The sequence below is a fragment of the Phoca vitulina genome, unplaced genomic scaffold, assembly GCF_004348235.1.
Source record: "Phoca vitulina isolate PV1807 unplaced genomic scaffold, GSC_HSeal_1.0 scaffold7, whole genome shotgun sequence".
Lineage (NCBI taxonomy): Eukaryota > Metazoa > Chordata > Mammalia > Carnivora > Phocidae > Phoca > Phoca vitulina.
The window spans coordinates 62,054,504-62,070,481 of record NW_022589710.1 but is presented as its reverse complement, the minus strand read 5'-3'; the positions used below and the strand labels follow the sequence as shown (position 1 = coordinate 62,070,481).

At 55.0% G+C, this 15,978-nt stretch overlaps 1 protein-coding gene across 1 annotated transcript; it reads right to left on the bottom strand.

The window, feature by feature from the left end:
- Positions 1-2,390: 2,390 nt before the first annotated feature.
- SERPINA5 (serpin family A member 5) lies at positions 2,391-12,614 on the bottom strand. The gene is made up of 5 exons (XM_032404650.1): positions 12,530-12,614; positions 6,150-6,782; positions 4,513-4,783; positions 4,031-4,178; positions 2,391-3,461 (listed from the first exon to the last, which is right to left on the bottom strand). Exons 1-5 carry the CDS (start codon positions 12,537-12,539, stop codon positions 3,273-3,275), a joined length of 1,251 nt encoding a protein of 416 aa, XP_032260541.1. The 5' UTR covers positions 12,540-12,614; the 3' UTR covers positions 2,391-3,272.
- Between the last annotated feature and the right edge of the window lie 3,364 nt (positions 12,615-15,978).

The window sequence follows — 15,978 nt, the reverse complement described above, 5'->3', positions numbered from 1 at the left end:
GTATGACTTCCAGTCCCGAGGCCCCGTAGGCGGCCCCCAAACAATGGCCTTTGGGTGAAAGAGCTTAAATAAGCAAGAGTGGGCTGGGCATGGTTGCTTTTTGGGGTGTGAAGTGTTTCCTCTTGGAGTCCAGGGTCATTTTTCTGGCGCCGGTCTCTGCAGAAGAGGCGGGGGCAGGAGTCCTGAGCTCTAGCATTGTCCTCTGCATTGTGGAGGCAGTGGGTTCACAAGGACTCTTCCTGAGAGTCCATGTGGTCAGAGAGGGAAATGAAAGTGGCTTCCCAAGAACAAGGTGGGGGTTGGCAATCGCAGCAGGAATTCGAAGGGAGATGACTCTTATGGGCTAAATTGTGGTCCCCCCCATTCATCTGTTGAAGCCCTAACCCCCAGCACCTCAGGACGAGGCTGTATTTGGAGACAAAGCCTTTAAAGAGGTGATTAAGTTAAAATGAGGTCGGTAAGGTGGGCTCTGGTCCAGCTGGACCGGTGGAGTCTGGGAGACAGAAGAGGAGGTTAACACCCCGAGAGAGGACCATATGATGGCACAAAGAGAGGAAGCCATTGGGAGCCCAGCCAAGAAGAGGGGCCTCAGGAGGACCCAACTCTGCTGACACCTGGGTCTCAGACTCCAGCCTCCAAGGCTGTGAGGTCACACAGTTTCTGTTGTTACACTGTGCTGTTACTGGATAGGATGGACGAGGTCAACAGGAGAAAGGACGGTGGGGAGCTGGGGGAGCAGGTGCGCGTGGGTGCGAGCGAGCGCCCCCTACAGGGCTGAGTGGAGGTGTCTGCTCTTGTGCCAATGGGAGAGTGAGGGACACAAGGGGTCCAGGGGGTGCTCAGGGTGTAATGCAGATGACCAAACCACCCTAAAATTGGGAAGAAAGAGAACGAACACCAGCCTCACGTTCAGCGTCCCTGTCCCAGATGGCAGCGTGGGAACCTCATCCCCTTTGCTCTCCTTCACGTGCCCTATACTGGCCCGGAATGAAGTCTCCATGGTTCCCGCACAGTACAGCTCGCTCAACACCATTCTCCAGCCCTTCCCTCCGCTGGAGTCCCTTCCCTGTTCCCAAACCTGCTGTCTGTTGAAGGCTTACTTACTCCTTAGACCAGCTAGGTACCACCTCTTCTGAGAAAGCTTTCCTGATCTCTCTCTCCCAGGTGCTGTATCATTTCGTCCATCCCAGGATTGTGTGACAATTGAGCTGCGTGGCCTGCAATGACACCCAGCAGGAGCTTCAGGGTATGACATGAGGCACCCCAGAGCCCATCCCGACCTCACACATGGTAGCTGTTTTGTGACCACGTGCCCAGTGACCTTCAGACAATGCTGGACCTTGGCCTGACACACATCACACGGACGGGGCCTCCCCCTGACCTTGGACTGGCTGAGCAAACAGTGAGAGAAATATCTGCCAAGGCAGAAGAGGCATTTCGCAAGGGAGAGACACACGGGAGCTGATGTGGCCCCACGAGGAGGCCCAATCCTGAAACGCTGTCCTGAGCTGAAAGCACAGACGCAGACGAGCTGTCCCCATCCAGTCGCAGCCATCTGCCCGGCCACATGCCAACATGGGTGCCATCCGGGTCCTGGAGCCTGAGCCTCTCACTGGCCTCAGCCTCTGGGCAAGCACTCACGTCCCCTCTGTGAAATGGGTACACTGACATCCTGTGTTGAGGGATTCAGGAGATGACAGATGCAAGGTGTCCCCAAGGGCTGGTCCAAAGTAGGTGTTCAGTACTTTGGGGTGTGGCCAAAGCTTGGGGTTCTGACCTTGTTTAATTGAGGGGGCATCCTTTTGCAACACAGTGCAGAGTCTGGGATCAGAGCGGTAGGAGCAGCCTTATTGGGGAGCAAGCTAGGGTCGTCATGCAGGGTGGGGGCAAGCGCTCAGATTTAAGGGGGCAGCTAATTAGGGGACAATTTGAGTGAAGGACTCATTCGCTCACTCGTTGATTCTTCAAAGTGTCCGATCCCATTCATTTGATAGATGAGGAACCGTCTGTAGTGGCTTTCATAAAAGAGGAGAGAGATTCAGCTTACCTGCATCACAGGGGAGTGGATGGCCGAGAGGCACCTGACCCAGCCTTCTGGTTCTTAGTCATGTCTTCCCTGCAGCAGAGCACAGGGCTGAAAATGTGGGTCTGGGGGCCACACGCCCAGGGTCAAATCCTGCCTCCACCCCTTAGAAGCTGTGTGGCTGGATAAGCAGCCCGCTCTCTGCAAGCCTAGCCTTCCCCATCTGTAAAATGGGGACAACAGCGTACCTGCCTCCCAGCAGATAAATGCAGCCATCCAGGTAAAGCGCCTAGCACCAAGCCTGCCACATGGTAAGCTATTAATGTCGCCATTCCCAGCATTATTTCCGTAAGGACAATGACACGCAGTGTTTGCAGAGTGTTTTATTGTTACTGTCGACACTAAAAGTCACAGTTAGTCATCAATGTCTTCAAAAGATACTGTAGTATTTGCCACAGGTCTCTGTGCTCCTGCCCCCAGCCAACGCCGGGAGGTTGTAACTGAAGCCACAGGATGGTTCGATGCTGTGATGGGCCATTTCCACCCTGCTGTCCACTTGCTTTTCTTCAAGGACAAGTAGCACTGGAATGTGTTAAAATCTACTGTGACTGGCAGGGAACACCTCAGCTTCCTTATATAATGTCGAGGAGCCTTCCACCCTTCACCTGACCCTTCATTGTATGCGAGGGGGAAATGGAGGTCCAGAGAGGGACAGCATTACCCCAATGTCCCGCAGTTGGTTAGCTGGGACAGAAGCCCCATTCCAGACTCCCATTTCAGTGTTCTTTCCACACCATGATGAACTGATGGCTGGTATTGCTGGAAAGAGGAGGACTCAGCTTGGAAATACATTTCTCGGTAGAAATGTCTACCAGAACAATCCTCCTACAGAGCTCTGTGGCACTGGACTGGGCGTCGGGGGCCTGGATTCTGGGCTTCTGTCTACCACTAACATGCCGTGTGACCTTGGGCAAGTCAACCAACCTCTCTGGGCCTCAGTGTTAGACTCCACTGATGAAGGGTGAGGGCAAAACCAAATGCTCTTGAAGGTGCTTCAAGGTGTCCACGTCATGCAGTTGTGTGAGAAGAAACAATCATTAGTATATCAATACTGTGACTATTATTACTTGTAAAAGCCTCATTAGTCCACGAAACCTGTGTAAATCACCAGCTCCCAGCAGAGAGATGCCACAGTGCACCTTCAGCTTCCACTCCAGAGGCCTGTGGCCTTTCAGGAGAAACCCCGACCTCAGGGGTGGGTCACTTTGCCAAGGAAGAGGATGTTGGTGGAATTCTCCACAATAAGCATCATAAAAGGCCTGTTGAACATGACCCTTTGAGAGCTCATTGGGGCCGACTTGAACATGAAGATGGCCTCTGTGGCTGCAGCCGCTTTGGTCCCCGACTCGTCCACCTCCACCACGGCCTTGTGCACCATCTGCAGAGGAGACATCAGGTGTCACCGAGCCACCAGGAGCTGGGAGATGCCATCCCAGGAGCTGGCAGAGCTTTTGCCTGCGGCATCCCTGTCCAAGTCTCTGTGCAACTTCGCCACCAAGCCGGTTGCAAATGACACAGCCGTGCAGCTACCACGCACCAGGATCTGCGCCGGGAGGTGACCGTGCCTTGCCTTCCATTGAATTCTCACGGCGTCTCGCAGCAGCGCTGTGACTCTCCAGTTTTATAGAGAGAAAGGAGGCTCAGAGAGGGCAAGTAATTGTTGGAGGTCACGCAGCTAGTGAGTGAAGGAGCGAGCCCCTAATTCTTAGCTTTGATTGCTTAATGAGAGACCCTCCTAAGACACAGTGCTGGATATGGTTTCCCACTGCACATGGGATAAGACACAAAGTGGTATCTTTGCTTCTTGAGGGAAAAGAGGAGAGAGAGAGAATGTGGAACGTGGAATGGAATGGAATGAAAAGAGCGGAGTGGAGTGGGGTAGAAGAGAATAGAACAGAAGAGAACAGAAAGCTCTGAAAACAGGGGCTCAGGAGCTTCCGAGCTCACCTCAGACACCTGGATGCTGGAGTGGTTGGTGATGCCAGTCAAGTCAGCATGGGAGGTGAAGACATCACTGATGCCCAGCGTGGGGAGGACCTCCTTCAGCCGGTAAGAGCCCTCGATGGAGAACTTGGGAAGGTAGAGCTCAAGCTGCCTGGAAAGAGGACAGAACTTTTCTTAGAGTCTCCCTAGAGCATCAGCTCACTGAGCTCATACCCCTGCTATCTCCCCTCGGCTTTGTAATGATCCTCCCGCCCCTTGTCCAGAGCCCACCCCACTCTGGACTTGGACCTGGGCTGTCCCCAGAGGTCCCTGCCCACTCCACTCTGATGGCTCCCTCCAGCTAAGCCAGGCCCTGGGGGCTGGGACCTCTCTCGATGGCTCTGGGTTTGGAGGCCGCTCCTGGGCTGGGTGAGACCCTCCCACCACTGCTGTGTCTCCCTGGGGGTATGCGGGGCCAGGCTGGCCCCACGTCACCTGCAGAATACCTCTTTGTGAACATCTTGAGCCACTTCCTCAGTGTTTCCTCGTTCAGTCCGTTCTCCAGCCGTCCCATCCTGCCCTCACTGGGGAGAATGAAGAAAGCGGTGGCATTCCCTTGGTAGGGGACGCCCACCACCTTGCAAGAGAGGTTTCGGTCCAGGAAGTAATAATAATGGTCTTCCCGTTTCATCATGGGCACCCGCACCACCGTCTCTGAAGTCACATGGAAATCCTGCTTTCGGGTGCTTTTGTGGTCGAAGCTTGTCTCCCACTTAGCTAAATACCAAAATGGAAAAGACATTAGAAATTCTGAGCTGCAAACGAACAGTGTCGAGACAGTAAACCCATCAAACAGAGCTCATCTTCCCTGGCACAGTCTCCTTGGTGGCAGGGACCACAGAACCCCTGGAATAGAAAGGTGAGCCTTTTTATAACTTCGGGGACGTGCCTGAACTTTCTGTGGGCCTTTTCCTTTGACATGGGCAAAGCAAGGAGGATGCTTTTCATGTCTTTGGAGGCCCTCAACCGTCAATGGTGTTTGTTTGATTCTCTGGTGTTACTCAAGGTCAAATATGCTCGGGAAGAGGGTCAAGGGTATGGATGGCTGACAAATCGACACTACACCTGGGGGAGTTATTCTGTTGTTCACTCTTTTCCCATTTTTGGATTTTGATCTAAGTTTGGGAGAGAGGTTTGTAAGGTTCCTGGACATACAGGATTCTTCTTACTGAAAAGCCCTCAGTTATGCTTCCTGCTCCGTCTGATTCCTGCTGCATTTCTACATCAATGAGATACAAGTAGTTCTTTCCATCTTCTTGGTAGTCATCAGATTCGGAACCCACCCCAGTGCCCCTCGTAGCTTATGTCTGTGCTATCCAGTTGTCCCGCGCAGCCTGGTGTCCTAGAGAGAGCCCTGCCCTGGGGGATAATAAATCTTGGATTCCAAGCTGGATTGCTTGCCATCTGCACTCCTAGGAAGGGGGGAGGTGGTTAACAAGCTAACTTTTTCCTCTTTCCTCCCTCCCTCCCCTCCTTTATTCACCCCTGTCTTCCCATCTTCAGCCAGGCCCCATACAGGCACCGAGGGGCTCAGCATCTAGAAGGAGAAGCTCTCATGAGAGCCAAGATGAGTAGGGGTATCCACCAGAAACGTCAAGGAGCTGAATGTGGAGAGATCCGCTGTTGTGGGAGAGGGGGAGAACTCTCCAGAGGGACAGGTGCTTGTCAAAGGATTTCTCCACTGAGGAAACAGCCCCTAGGAGGGCATGGGGGCAAGGAGGTGGGGGCAAGGGCAGGCCCTCCAAGGTCCTTCTAAGACCCGCAATCCTGCCCCGAGTGGTGGTACGGTGGCCATGGCGATCTTGTGCTTTAGATCTAGTGTGTAAGCTATGACCCCAGGGCCCATGGACAGGACCCAGCTCTTCCCTGGTGGGGGACACAGCAGTCCGGGGTCACTGACATCCCCTTACCCTATAGGAAGATGCCTCTGTCTTACCCTCAGCTGCTTGTTGGCCTCCATCTGTCAACAGGCACCAGAAGGGACTAAATCTACCCCCACCCCTTTATGTGTGTGGGCATTGGGTGCTCTTTTGACAAAAGCAGCAGAAAGGAGAAAGTTCAGGCTTGCGCGCAGGGGTCTTACCTTTAAAGAAAATGTAATTCACCATAACCATGACCTCCGTGCTATCCAGGTCCTCAGCCAAGTCCACAATCTTGCCTTCCGTTTGCTTTGCCACGTAATCATTGATCTGCTTCTGGGCCTCCGCGGGGTCCATGAAGTTTGTGGGGAAGGCGTCTGCCAGGTAGAGCGTCTTCGCGGCGTTCAGGAAGGTGTCCTGGAGGTGAAACGTGGGGCTGATGAACAGGGCGTTGCCAAGGCTCAGCTGGATGTCCTTCCTGGGCTGGGCGAACTCCCGCAGCAGCTGGTGAAAGGTGTCGTGGAGCTCCTCCTCCGAGCCCTCCTGGGGGCCAAGGCCCAGGCCTTCTAGGATCTGCACCTTCGTGTGCGATCGCGCCCCCAGGGACAGCATGGCCAGCGTGGTGGAGATGCTCAGAGGGGAGAAGAAGATGTTCTGGTCGGGGGCAGCTGTAGCCAAGGCCCTGTAGAGGTCGAAGGCAAAGTCCCTGCTGGCGGGGGCCCGCGTGCTGAGCATGGGCAGCTCCTTGACTCTCTTCTTTGCCTCTCGGGAGCGGTGGCCGCGCAGGCTGGCGCCCAGCGGGCTGAGGAGCGTCAGGCACAGGAGGAGGCAGACCTGCATTGTGGCTGCTCCTCGTCCTGAAAGGCAAGTGGGCAGGGTCCTCAGGGAGGGTGCACAGCTGGTGCATCTCCCCAGCCAGGAGACTGCGGGGAAGTGGGTAAGACCCACGTCCCAGAGATGTGACCGCCCGACGTGCAGCATCTAAGGGAGAGGTTGAGCCCGTGCGGTTGGGAGAGAGGGTTTAAAGAGAGCCGTGGGGGCTCGAGGACAGACACGTGGGGGACTTGGGCATCTAAGGGTCAGGAGAGTTAGGAGAAGGCAGAGCATGCAGACCCGAGGTGGGGGCTGGCCACTGGGGCAAGAGTCCTACCACATCAGGGTACGTGCCACAGGGGGGTGGGGGGTGGGAGTGCAGGGCTTTCCTCCTTCTGCCTGGTCAGCATCTCTGAGGTTCCCAGGGAATGAGAAGCCTGCTTCCCAAGTGGCCTCTGAATGTCACTTCAACCCCTGGGGGCAGCATTTGCAAGGCCTGGTGGTCCTTCTATGAACTCAGACCAACTATCCCCCACAGGCCCCTCAGACTGCTGGTCTATCCTTGTTCACTCAGCAAATATATATTGAGCATCTCCCACATGGCAGGCAGGGTGCCGGGCTCCAGAGATTCATTGATGAACACGCAGATGCCAACTGGTTCTTTTCTCCTTCCCCCGGGGCGGGGGTGGGGGAGGCGCTGCGCTAAGACCCTGGGGCCATCCTGGCGCCTCGTCAGAGGCACCTCCCCCCCAACCCAGGGAGGAAATTCTGCCCTCTTAATGTGAGCACCCCAGCTTCCCTCTTATTCTATGATGGCTGAATTGTGGCCCTCAAACTCCTATGTTGAGGTCTTAACCCCCAGCACCTCAGAATGTGACTGTATTTGGAGATAGGCTCTTTAAAAAGGTAATGAAGTCAAAATGAGGTCCTACAGGCGGGCCTTGATTCAGTCTGGCCCGTGTCCTTGTGAGAAGAGATTAGGACCCAGACACGCACAGAGGGAAGAGCATGTGAGGACCCAGGGAGGAGACCAGCATCTGCGAGCCCAGGAACCAGCCCTGCCGACACCTTGAGCCGAGACCAATTTTCTGTTCTGTGATGCTTTGTTACGGCGGCCTGAGCCAAGACATCTCTTCTTCCTTCCGTCCCCCAGATGAGGGGGTCTCCTGGGTGGGCCCTGGGGGGTCTTCAGCCCCTCCTCCCTTTCCTCCCTCCTGTCCACCTACCTAGACCCCTCCCCTCCAACCAGCACCCTTCCTGTGCCCGGGCCTCCCAAAGTCCCCTGTGCTCACGGTCCACCTGTGAGCAGCCCAGACTCTGCAGCCCAGCCTCCTGGGTTCAAAGCTCGGCCCCGCTGCTTCCTACAAGAGAGCGGTTTGGGGCAAGCCAGTCACGCCCCGTGCCACCGTCCCCCACGTGTACAGCGGAGGTGACGCCGGGACCTGTGCCAGCGCGTGGCTGGGGGCTTTAAGCAGTCGACATAGGGCAAGTGTCGTGGCAGGGCCCGGCGCAGACCTGGTGTGGTGGCGGGGTCAGCGGTGGCTGTGGCAGCTTCCAGCCCAAGCCCCGCCGAGATCCCCCAGCTCCCCAGCTGTGCCATGGGGACGCGCTCTCATCGCACCCTTGCTCTTGTGTGGGCCTGGCGACCTGTCTGCTGAGGAAAGCCCTTGACGGTGAGAACTCCCTCCAGCTGGGTCTTCCACCGCGGACACCACGTCATCAGGTCCCCTGACCCCCACAAACCCCAACCCCAAAGGGCCCCAAACAGCTGCATTGGACATGGCATGCAAAGTGGCCCACTGCCGGCGGCGGGGTAGTTGGGGGGGGGGGCTCCAGTGACCTTGGGGGTCAGGCAGACCTGGGCTGCCGTCCTGTCTTTGAGCAAAATCGAGGGACCTGAGCAGCCCCCACCCCCACCCCGGACTCCACACTGCACCTGAGCTCACAAAGGAGGCTCATTTAGAATGTTGTGTCTGCAGACCTCCCACCACCCAGGACCCCAGACAGCGGCTGCAGCCGTCTCGGGCCTGCTGTGGGGCACTGCGCTGTCTCCTCGTACCGCCCTCCGTCAGCCTCACACCCACCCTCAGAGGCAGGTTCCGCTTCTAGCGCCATCTACGGAGGGCTCACCGAAAGCTCGGAGGGGCCGAGTCACTGGCTGGTGGGGCACGGCTTGGGCTCAGACCCAGTTCTGCCGCACGGAGACCAGGCACTGAACCGCCACGCCATTTGGCTTCCCTGGATCCCTGGCCCTCCTTCCCTGCGACAGCCCCCAGCCTTTGTGTCCCCTGCCTCGGCAGCCAGCAGATAGTTAAGCCGCAGGGTCCGGGCACCCCCTTTCTGTGTGCACCCTGAGAGTGCAGGTCTTTAAAGGACATGGGTGGGTGGCTTAATCTCTGTGTCCTTTAAATTAGTTCATTTTACGGCACGGTATGGTCCCTCCTGCAACGTGTTAGAGCATCAATGTAGCAGGATGCTGCTGAGCACATTCAGCTCAACACTGCCACCCCCACCCCCCCATTATCACAGATTAACACCGAGCTGGTAAAAGAAACGCTTTCAAAGAATAGTTGCAGACCCCGAGGGAGTGTCCTGCTTGGATGGAGCCCAGGGGCAGTTGGCTCAGGCAGGAGGGAGAGTTCTGGCCTCCTGTCCCTGCAGCCAACCTGGTGGCCTTGGGCCAGTCTGTGCCCCTCTGAAGGCCTCATTTTGTTCGTAAACAACTCAAGGTCTGTCACAGTGCTGTGGCCAGTAACCCTTCTCCCCACCCCTGCCCCCCGTACCCGGCCAAACAGCAGAGGTCTGGTGGGCCAGAGCCGCTTTCCCAGCATGCTCTGAGTCTCCCTGGACAGCGGGAGACAGGGGTCTCCTTAGAGGGGGCTCCAGCCTCATCCACTCTCCCCTGGGCTGCAGGTTTGGGACCTAGAACCCTCACTCCATTTGGGCCCACTCTCTATCTCTTATTAAAGCCAGACACTCTACAAATATTACTACATTTAACCGTCAACGAAAGTAAGCATCATTGAGACCATTTTACAGATGGATAAACTGAGGCTGAGCAAAATGGTACAGCTTGTCCCAGCCAGGGAGTGATAGAACTGGGATTAAAGTCCAGATTCCTGTGACTGGTGTACACACGGCCCCTTGTCTTCCTTTCATGGCTCTGAGACCTCATTCCTCCTCTCCTGTAGCCCTGGGGAGTATCCCTGGCTCTTGCCCAAGCTGTTCACCTGTATGAGCCCCTTTATACCCCTCCACAGCAACGCGGAGTCGGTATCATCATCACTGTACAGAGGAGGAAACAGAGGGTGAGAGAGATCGCTTCTGAGAAGGGGAAGGCCTTAGGGTGCTCGGGTCAGGTTTCCCAGGTTCAAGCCCAGCCTGTGCCATCACACTCCTGGGCCTCTGGGGGAAATACGCAGCTTTGAATGGGTTTTGTGCTAACTTGGAGCAGAGTTTTGTGCTAACGCCAAATCTGCTCCAGGCCCTGGCCCGGCTGACCCTCTCCTGGGCCCCCTGATGCCAGCGTTTCTGCAGATAGGCCCCCACAGGTCTGAGGGAGGAGAGCAGATCATTCAGGCTCATCTGGCAGCCCAGGCCAAAGTGGCTTGAGCCGGCTGGTGTGGGCAGGGGAAGGGCAGGCGCTGAGGCAGTCCTCCCACTGATCCCCCCCGCCCCCCCACCCATGGACTCAACATCTGCTTCGTTTATTCCAAATGTTAGGCGACAAAGTCCTACCGGATCAACTTTGGACTCAGCTGGGGGAGGCGTGTGGCTAAGGTCTATCCACTGATTGCAAAAGGAGATGTAGAGCCTTGGGGTGCAGGCAGAGAGGGGAAGACAAAATCCCAGCCTCCCCTGGATCCTAAAGACCCAGGAGAGCTACCTGGCAGCAGTAGCCTAGGGAACTTTCTTAATCTTCCTCCCCACCTCCAGACTATCAGCGAGGCTTGTGGGTTTCTAGCTCCAGAGTGTCTCTGACATCGGCCTGCCTCTCCCCATTGCTCCTGCCATGTCCTCGTAGAGACCCTTTCACCGGCCCACTCCCCTCCTCCTCCGGCCCCCAGAGCCATTCTGAAGGCATCTCCCTCAGTCACCCCCCGGGGTACAGTGCCCCCTGCCCAAGAAGACCATTGCCGCCCCCGTGGTGTGTGGGGGCAGATCCAGCTTCTCCCTAGGCCTCAGGCCCCCGCTTGAATGCCACTTTGGGTGTCGGGGTCCCTCGCCTGTGCCTGGCCCCCCCCACCATGTTGTTATGCTCTGTAAGGGCCCCTTGATTGTTAATCTCACTGCTCCACCGTGATGTGAGCGTGAGCCCACATGCATTTGCTGGTGCCTTCCGGGTTCCAGCCTCTCTTCCCGACTGGAGCATGTGCTCCTAACAGAGAGGACCCACACCGACCCTGCTCTCCCTGCAAGATTTGCAGTCGGGGGCTGGTGCTCACGTCCCTTTTTGGAATGAATGAATGAATGAATGAATGAAGTGCTCAGAGGTTTTAGACGCCATGCTGGGATGTGGAGTCAGGCTGGGCTCCCAGGGCTTGCCAACTCCTGCCCAGCTGCTTGGCTTCCATTTCCCTTTTCTTTCTTAAAAACCATTTTATTGAGGTCCGACTGACATACATCTTTACTGTGTACACCCGTGAAACCACCACCACACCAACACATCCATCAGCTCCCGGCCCCCTCTGCCCACCACCTTATTCTTCATGCGGTGGCTTCCTGATCCATGACCTAGGACATTGGCCAGGAGAGCAACTCCCCCTTTCATTGTCATATTTCTTGCCAAGGGGCCCCATCCTTAGAAAAACTGGAAAGTACACTCATTTTTATGTCGACATTTTGCTTACTTAACAAATCGCCTGGGGGCGCCTGGGTGGCTCAGGCGGTTAAACGTCTGCCTTCAGCTCAGGTCATGATCCCGGGGTCCTGGGATCGAGCCCCGCATCCGGCTGGCTCCCTGCTCCGCAGGAAGCCTGCTTCGTCCTCTCCCTCTCCCCCTGCTTGTGCACTCTCTCACTCTCAAATAAATAAGTAAAATCTTTAAAAACAAAACAAACAAACAAAAACCAAATTGCCAAGCAGCATCTGGAGCTCGAGCGGCCACTGTGACCCCTCTGGGTGACAGCCTCCAGGCAGGGCGGCCCTCACTTGGGGAAAGAGAGATATTCCATCCTTTCTCCTGAGTTCTCAAGCTCCGAGATTGCAGGCACCGGAACAATACAGAAAAGCTCTGGGTTACGGAGCACTGCCTGTGGACCAGACACTGCGTCCCCGCGACCTTACTTTGGATCTCCACCTCCGCACTGTTCTTTGCTGCGGGGGCTGTCCCGCGCCTTGTTGGGGGGTAGGGTTAGGGCATCCCCGGCCTCTTACTCACTAGATGCCCGTGCAGCCCTGTCTCTAGCTGCGCCAACTACAAATGTCTCCCGCAGTTGCCAGATGTGCCCCGGGGATAAAATCACTCCTGGGTGAGGGCTACCAAGTACTGAAGCTTCACAGCTGCGGGAGGTGTAATAATTTGCTTCTTACCTAGAAGGACACTGAGGTGTAGCCAGATGGAGGGTCGCGCCCAAGTTCACATAGCCGGGGGGGGGGTGGAGGGGGGTCTCTGCGGCCTCCAAGGCCCTGGCTCCTTCCCCAGCACCGCGGGGAGTTTTCCTGGTCGTTCTGGGACAACACCAAAGCTTTGAAGCCCCCCAAATCCCATAACCCCAGTGTCCCGTCCTCACTGTCCCCATATGCCCTCAAGCCCGTGGGCCCTCTGTCCGCCTTCAATGCCTGTACTTACTTTGTCCCATGGCCAAGCGTGCACGCAGCAGAGCTCACGGTCCCTCGTGTTCAGTGAAAAGCAGAGTGTTGGGACCGGAACCAGCATTTGCCACTGACCTTTGTTGGGCCCTGACTCCGCCCCCCCCCTCGGCCCTGCCCTGTGCTGTCCCGGCAGGCTTCTAGCCAATGGGCGGGCTGCTGGCACAGCCACCTGGGCTCTGACCCGGGCCACCCGCTCACTGCCCCACCGCCAGCCCCACCAGACCCCCGTTTGCTTGCAACGGCACAGGTTCCCCAGGGAGGCCACCCGCTGTGGCATTCCAGACATGGAGAAAGGGACACCACCCTCTGGCCAGCCTCCCTTTCTCCAGGTTGATTCCATTGTCTCCTGCAGTCACTTGGCTATACATCTGGGGGAGTGCGGTGTGAGCCCAAGAGCTCTGCAGCCCCATGTGTTTGCTGGATTCATATAACAGTGAGAGTCTGGTGGAAATCAGAGGGACTGTCACCACGGCTGGATGAAGGGACCATTGTATCCAGTCCCCTGGCTGTGCAAATAACTGAGTTGAGGCTCAGAAAGATGAAGGGACTTTTCAGAGTCATGTATCAAATTAGGGACAACGTGGGGCCAAGTGCCCAGATCCCCAACTTCAAGGTCAGGGCTCTTTACTTAGAAAAGGGCTGTATCTAGGATTTCGGTGGGCTCATCTGGACTGCTCTTTCCAACCTTGAAATGGGGGCTCTGGGACTCAGCCCCATCATTTCAAGAGCATTTCCAAGATGCTGGTGCAGGGTGCTGGCTCAACCCTTGTTTCATTCCCAAGGTCCCCATGCCCTGGTATTAGATGTCCTGTGTGTGGCCATGACCCAGACTTATGTGGGTGAGCTGGGGTGTGGAGTTGGCAGAGAAGACAGGGGACCAGGCATTGCCCAAGGGAAGCAATCTTGGTGTTTTGCAAACAGGGTCCTTCTACCACCTCTAAGACCAGGAGGAGACTGAACTCAGCCTCAGTCTAGAGGCAAACACAGTAGCCACCAGGCATCCAGGACTTGCTTCGTGTTCCCTGCCCTCCCAATGTGCGGGAAGGTGAGTACTAGTATCTCCATCGAATCAGTGAGAAGGTAGAAGCAGAGAGAGGTTAGGTAATCAGCCCAAAGGCACACAGCTCATAAGGAGAAGCATTAGCAAGGGGAAAGCTAGGTCTCTTCTGTCCATTGTGCCATGTGACATAGCAAGAGTCCTTCCTTTCAGAACCTAGAGATTCCTAAACTATGTTCGTATTACACACTTGTGCTGGGATAGATAACGTGCCCTCCAAAGATAGCCACGTCCTAATACCCAGGACCTGTGAATGTTCCCTTATATGACAAAAGGGACTTTGCAGATGGGACTAAGTTAAAGATCTTGAAATGGAGGGACTAGCACAGATTACCCAGGTGGGTCCTAAACGTAATCACAGGGGTCCTTATAAGTGAAGGCCGTGGGAAATCAGAATCAGAAGAAGGCAAGGTGATCGTGGAAGCAGGAGAAGACCGTGTGATGTGGGGATGCCGAGGATGTGTGATGGGCAAGGATCTCCAGAAGGAAGCCCTGCAAACTTCTTGATGTTGACCCAGTGAGACCGATTTTGGACTTTGGGCCTTTAGAAGTGTAGAAGAATGAATGTGTGTAGTTTTAAGCCACTACAGTTATATTAATTAGTTATAGCAGGAACAGGAAACTAGTGTAATACCCCAAAATGGGCTCCAGATGGAAGTATTTGGGAAAGATGGAATTGACCAAGACAGGAAGGACTTCTCCGGCTGTGTGTATTGTTCCTGGAGACATCCCATGGACTACATTCTAAGCCTGTGTTATAAGGAATGTCTTGAGAATTGGGGGAAAGTCTGTGGTGACCCCTGACCCCCCACTGCTGCTGAGAAAGGGCTCTGAAGGAAGGGGGCAGAGACTGGGTAAGTTCCGAAGAGAAAGGTTCGGGGGTGGGGATGGTCTCAGGGCATGGTGCCCCGCGTATTAGCCTGCTAGGGCTGCCATAACAAAATACCATAGACTGGGGGACTTAAACAGCAGAAATTTATTTTCTCCCATTTCTGGAGGCTAGAAGTCCAAGATCAACGTGACGTCAGATTTGGTTTCTGGTGAGATCTCCCTTCCTGGCTTGTAGTTGGCACCTTCTCCATGGGCTCTTTTTGCATAAGGGGAGAGAGGGAGAGACACAGCTCTGGCATCTCTTTCTTTTAAGGACACCGTTCCTGTGGGATTAAAGCCCAGCCCTTATGACTCACCTAACTTTAATTACCTTCCCGAAAGTCCCCATCTCTAAATACAGTCACATTAGGGGTTAGGACTTCAACATGTGAATTCTGAGGCGACACACTTAAATCCGTAACAGCCCCAGTGAGAGGGTAGGATGGGTCAGTGGCCAGAATATGGAAATTTAAAGGACTATATAGATCACAATAGATTTATTTTTCCATTAACACCAAGAGCAGCAGAGAACACCATCCCAACAGGTGAGTTTCGCCCGGAGCAGAGGTGGATTCTGCTCAGTCCGCTGAGTGCTACAATGTTGAGCAGAAATGCCTTTAATGAAATGGGGGCCATTACTGACCCACCTGCCTGGACCCCGACACTATCAGCCCACTTTACCTATTCAGGTGACCTGTGGCATATGAAGTTGTGACTTGCTCTAGAGGACAAGGTTGTGACAAAAGATGAAATGAGAGACTGGTTAACATCTGTGGGGCACCAAAGATGTGTGCTCTATGTATAATAACTCATCCAATGCTCCAAATGGGCTTTCGCGCTAGGTAGTATCATCACCATTTTACAGATAAGGGAACTGAGGCACAGAATACCCCGTGTCCCATACTGTTATGGGTTAAGCTATGTCCCCCTAGATTGAAGTCCTGACCCCCACCACCATAGAAGGTGACCTTATTTGAATACAGGGTCGTTGCAGATGGAATTAGTTAAGATGAAATCACACTGGAGTGGACCCTTAATCCCCTATGACCTGTGTCCTTATAAAAAGGGGAAATCTAGACACAGACACACAGAGAATTCCATGGATGTCCAGCAAACCACCCGAAGCTGGGAGGGAGGCCTGGAACAGATTCTCCCTCACGGCCCTCAGAAAGAACCACCACCCTGCCAACACCTTGATCTTGGACTTCTAGCCTCCAGAACTCTGGAACAATACATTTCTGTTGGTTAAACCACTCAGTTTGTGGTGATTTGTACTGACAACCCTAACAAGCTAATACACTCAGTCATTGGTGGCGGCCAGATTTGATCCCAGGCATTCCAGCTCCAAAGTCTGGGTTCTATACTTGGGTGTTCTGTGGCTTCTTGATAACTCCTAGAAGCACGCATCACCATGCCTTGCTCCCTGCAGCTGCTCAGAGTATGGGAACATGGGAGCCACCGGCCTTAGATCTGCCGTTTCCCAGAGAAGGGTCCCTCGC